At 45.3% G+C, this 4,378-nt stretch overlaps 1 protein-coding gene across 1 annotated transcript in view; it reads right to left on the reverse strand.

Annotated features, from left to right (window-relative positions):
- Nucleotides 1-1,615, reverse strand: part of LOC138965920 (probable G-protein coupled receptor frpr-1) — a 1,821-nt gene extending 206 nt beyond the window's left edge. Inside the window, exon 1 of the mRNA XM_070337999.1 lies at nt 244-1,615. Within this exon, the coding sequence (XP_070194100.1) occupies nt 244-1,387 (1,144 nt within the window). The 5' untranslated portion in view covers nt 1,388-1,615. The remainder of the gene's footprint in view (nt 1-243) is intronic.
- Between the last annotated feature and the right edge of the window lie 2,763 nt (nt 1,616-4,378).

Here is a 4,378-nt window from a genome sequence, read left to right on the forward strand (position 1 = left end):
CAAATTATTTGAAATATTAAGTGTGTCTTTAGCCCGAAGATCAATAGTACTTGGCGACTAGTTTTTTGTGTCTGTGAGCTTACAGAGAAGACCATCAGCTTGCCTTTTTCTTCAAGCACACCTTTGTGAAAAATGATACATGTACTCCCTGCTTGTTTTACGAATTTTAGTTCTGAGTAACTACAGTAGTGATAGAAGGCAGCTCTTTGTTTATCTGCCTCTGTGAACGCCTCACACACGTACACATGCCTCGAAGAGTTGCTCTGAACTTGGACCCCATTGTGTAGTAGAAGAAAAAATTGAGGCTGGAGTTAAGGGTGTTGAAGCAATAAAGCACGGAGACACACAGCAACAGTAAATTCTGTTTCTTTCCGCCAATTCTGAACTCGGACATGAACAGCGGAGTCGTTCTGATCATAATGTTCGGGAGGTTGCAGACGACAAACAGACATGACACGGCAACCAGCATCTTCGTCAGTGCCACATCCTTGGTTCCCATGGTAACCGTGGCCGTGCTCTGTCGCCACGTGGCAGCTCTTCTCAGCTTGACGGCGGTGACGACAGTGGTGATGGTGGTGGCGATGACAAAGGAAAACGGCAGGGTTGAACCGAAGACGATGACATTGAGGATGTCAACAAACGTGGAATGGTCGCGGTAGAACTGGCTGGCAAAGTACACGGGGACGGACGCGCGGATGGAAGGGACGTACTCGCAGCGGAGTTTGTACTTCTCACTGATGAAGTAGTGAAGACTGAAAAGAACGACGGTAGCGAAAAGCACAACCACGCCCGCCGTGCTGGTTCTCAACAGCCGTTTGGCCTTGAAGGGAAAGGTGATGCACAGGCAGCGTTCACAGGCGATGAGCGTGGACACGAAACCAGACACGTAGGTGAAACTGTACAAGGTCGCCCCTCCGTTGTTAGTCACCGCGCTTAATATGGGGCAGTGAGGCTGGATCCCACCGTCCAGGAAGAGGGAGGAGCATACCTCGAGGGTATAAAGCAGCATGCAGACACTGACAGCACCGTCAGCAACGGCCAGGGAGAAGAGCAGAAGGTTGATTCTGTCTCTCAGCCCAAGCTTGGCGTACACCACGCAGTTGAGTAGGTTGAGGACCACGCCAAGAGTGGAGGTCGTGACGATGAAGAGACTCATGATCTGCGTGATCGTGAACTGCGTGTCCAGGCTGAGGACGTTGTCTGGGTTGTCCCAGGGAAGAAACTCTGACTGCTGGTCTCCGTCTTCTATCCCTCCGCCGTTTAAAGTCGAGTTCGTCGTTTGTGTCTCTGTTTGGAAGATCGTTGGTGATGAAGAGGTCGTTTCGTCTGAGAGAGAAATCGCACCCCATGGCGAAGTAAAAATGATGAAAGTTTCCATTGTTAACATGGATAGTGAATAATTCTGTGTTCGGAGAGCGATTTCTGCAATTTCGTCGTTGGAGAGACAAATAATTGTCTAATTATTTCCAAGGCTACAAAGAATCAGATTAGACAAAGAGTATGATATCAACATGCCTCTTGTTTCTTCTTTCTTCTTGTCGTTCGCCAATGCTAAACTTGGAGTCCATCTCTGGTAATGAAGCTGGTGGTCTTGTGAAGAGCCTCCACAGGTCCATGCCTCTTGTTAGCTTGGCTTTTAATGTCAACATGATAATCGAACCGCACTACGAACAATGTAATTATTGTGTAGCCACTCGTTAAATTCCGAATTTCTAAGGCGGGAAACATCGATTTACTATACTGGTGATTACTGGCTTTGCACATTATGAAGATAAGTGCTTCGATTTCTATTTAGTGCATACCTGAATGTGTCTCGTGCATTCAATTAAACAGGCGCGCGCACCCGCACGCTCACACACACACACACACACACATACACACACACACACACACACACACACACACATACACACACACACACACACACACACATATTCACATACAAACAAAAAACATATCCACGCACACACACGCATACAAACACATACAAAAACATAGGCACACACACGAACGCACACACACACACACACACACAGACAAACAGACAGACAGACACACACACACATACACACATAAAAAAACACACACACACACACACAGACAGACAGACAGACAGACACACACACACACACACATACACACATAAACACACAGACACACACACAGACAGACACAGACACACACACACATTCACACACACGCACACACACACAAACACTCACACATACCCAACGCACATATACCACATACAAACAATTACACACATAGCCACGCATACACACATACGCACGCACACATACACACACGCACGCACACACACGCGCGCGCGAGCACGCGTGCACACGCACACACACAAACACACACACACACACACACACACGTACACACACACACACACACACACACACACACACACACACACACACAATATTCAATATTCTAGAAGCAAATATTGTTCAGCAATCATCAAAAGTCTGCCACTGCAAATACATTGATCACAGCAACAATGAGCAATTAGGTATTTACAAGGACACTCAAACTTATTTGTATCTATATTCACTTCTAAAGCACACACAAATAATGATTAATCGGTTAATTGTTTGCAAAGAGCAAGTTTGTTGTTGTTGTGCGAGCTAATCATTCAGTTCTTGATTGGGATCATCTGCACCTTTGATTGACCTTCATATTAAACAAGTCGCGTAAGGCGAAAATACAACATTTTGTCAAGTAGCTGTCGAACTCACAGAATGAAACTGAACGCAATGCAACGCAGCAAGACCGTATACTCGTAGCATCGTCAGTCCACCGCTCATGGCAAAGGCAGTGAAATTGACAAGAAGAGCGGGGTGGTAGTTGCGCTGAGAAGGATAGCACGCTTTTCTGTACCTCTCTTCGTTTTAACTTTCTGAGCGTGTTTTCAATCCAAACATATCATATCTATATGTTTTTGGAATCAGGAACCGACAATAATAATAATAATTTTTATATATTTAATTTTCAGAGCTTGTTTTTAATCCAAATATAACATATTTATATGTTTTTGGAATCAGCAAATGATGGAGAATAAGATGTAAATTTGGATAGTTTTATAAAAAAACCATTTTGTTTTACAATTTTCAGATTTTTAATGACCAAAGTCATTAATTAAATTTTAAGCCACCAAGCTGAAATGCAATACCGAAGTCCGGGCTTCGTCGAACATTACTTGACCAAAATTTCAACCAATTTGGTTAAAAAATGAGGGCGTGACAGTGCCGCCTCAACTTTCACGAAAAGCCGGATATGACGTCATCAAAGACATTTATCAAAAAAATGAAAAAAACGTATGGGGATATCATACCCAGGAACTCTCATGTCAAATTTCATAAAGATCGGTCCAGTAGTTTGGTCTGAATCGCTCTACACGCACGCATGCACACACACACACACACACACACACACATACACACACACACATACACCACGACCCTCGTCTCGATTCCCCCCTCTATGTTAAAACATTTAGTCATAACTTGACTAAATGTAAAAAGAATTGTTTTTAAAGTGATCGCGAGTGCCGACGTGTATGCATTGGTATGCCGTATTTTGTATTTCTATTTGGAACGTGAGAGGTAGTACTTGCTCTTTGTTTGTTTGTTTGTTTGTTTGCGTGCTTGCTTGTTTGTTTGTTTGTTTGTTTTTGCGTGCGTGTGTGTTTGACGTGAGTAGATCTAGCCAAGCACCTGCTGGTACATACATCTTCAAATTCCTCGTTTCACTTGGTGAAGAAAAAAATGTTTGAATAGTTTCTGTCACCAGTTTCTGTCGGCAAAATTTGGAAACTTACTTCTTCTTCTTCTTCCGCGTTCCAGGATTTTTGGCCTCAGGTCAGACTTCAAGTTTTGTAGCTTGAATAAAGCTGGTGGTCAGGATCAGGGAGTCTTTGGTGCCCCAGAGTTGTTCCTGCAGTGGGGCACCTTGGGGCCAGTGATCTGTTATGGCTTCCTGGTGGAGCGGGCAGGTCTGCAGGATGTGCTCCGGGGTCTGTGGGCCTAGCCTGTTTCGCACGGGCAGTTCGGTGTGTACGACAGACCAAGGCAGTGCATGTGGGCACGCAGTCGACAGTGTCCAGTCCGTAAGCGGAAGAGGATGGTCTGCTGATGGCGCTGTAGGTTGGGCATCTGATCATCAGATGGCAGGCTGTGTTGGGCATTCCAGGTGGTTTGGTAGTGTCTTTTCACCCGGGTTTTGGCTTCGCTGTAAGAGACTGTTGGTCTTGTCTGCTCCAGATGGCTGCCAGTCTTGGCCAGTCTGTCCGCTTCCTCGTTCCCTGAGAGGCCACAGTGAGCAGGGATCCACTGGACAGCGACGTTTGTGCTCTGGGAGAGAGTACAAAGAA

The sequence above is a fragment of the Littorina saxatilis genome, linkage group LG5, assembly GCF_037325665.1.
Source record: "Littorina saxatilis isolate snail1 linkage group LG5, US_GU_Lsax_2.0, whole genome shotgun sequence".
Lineage (NCBI taxonomy): Eukaryota > Metazoa > Mollusca > Gastropoda > Littorinimorpha > Littorinidae > Littorina > Littorina saxatilis.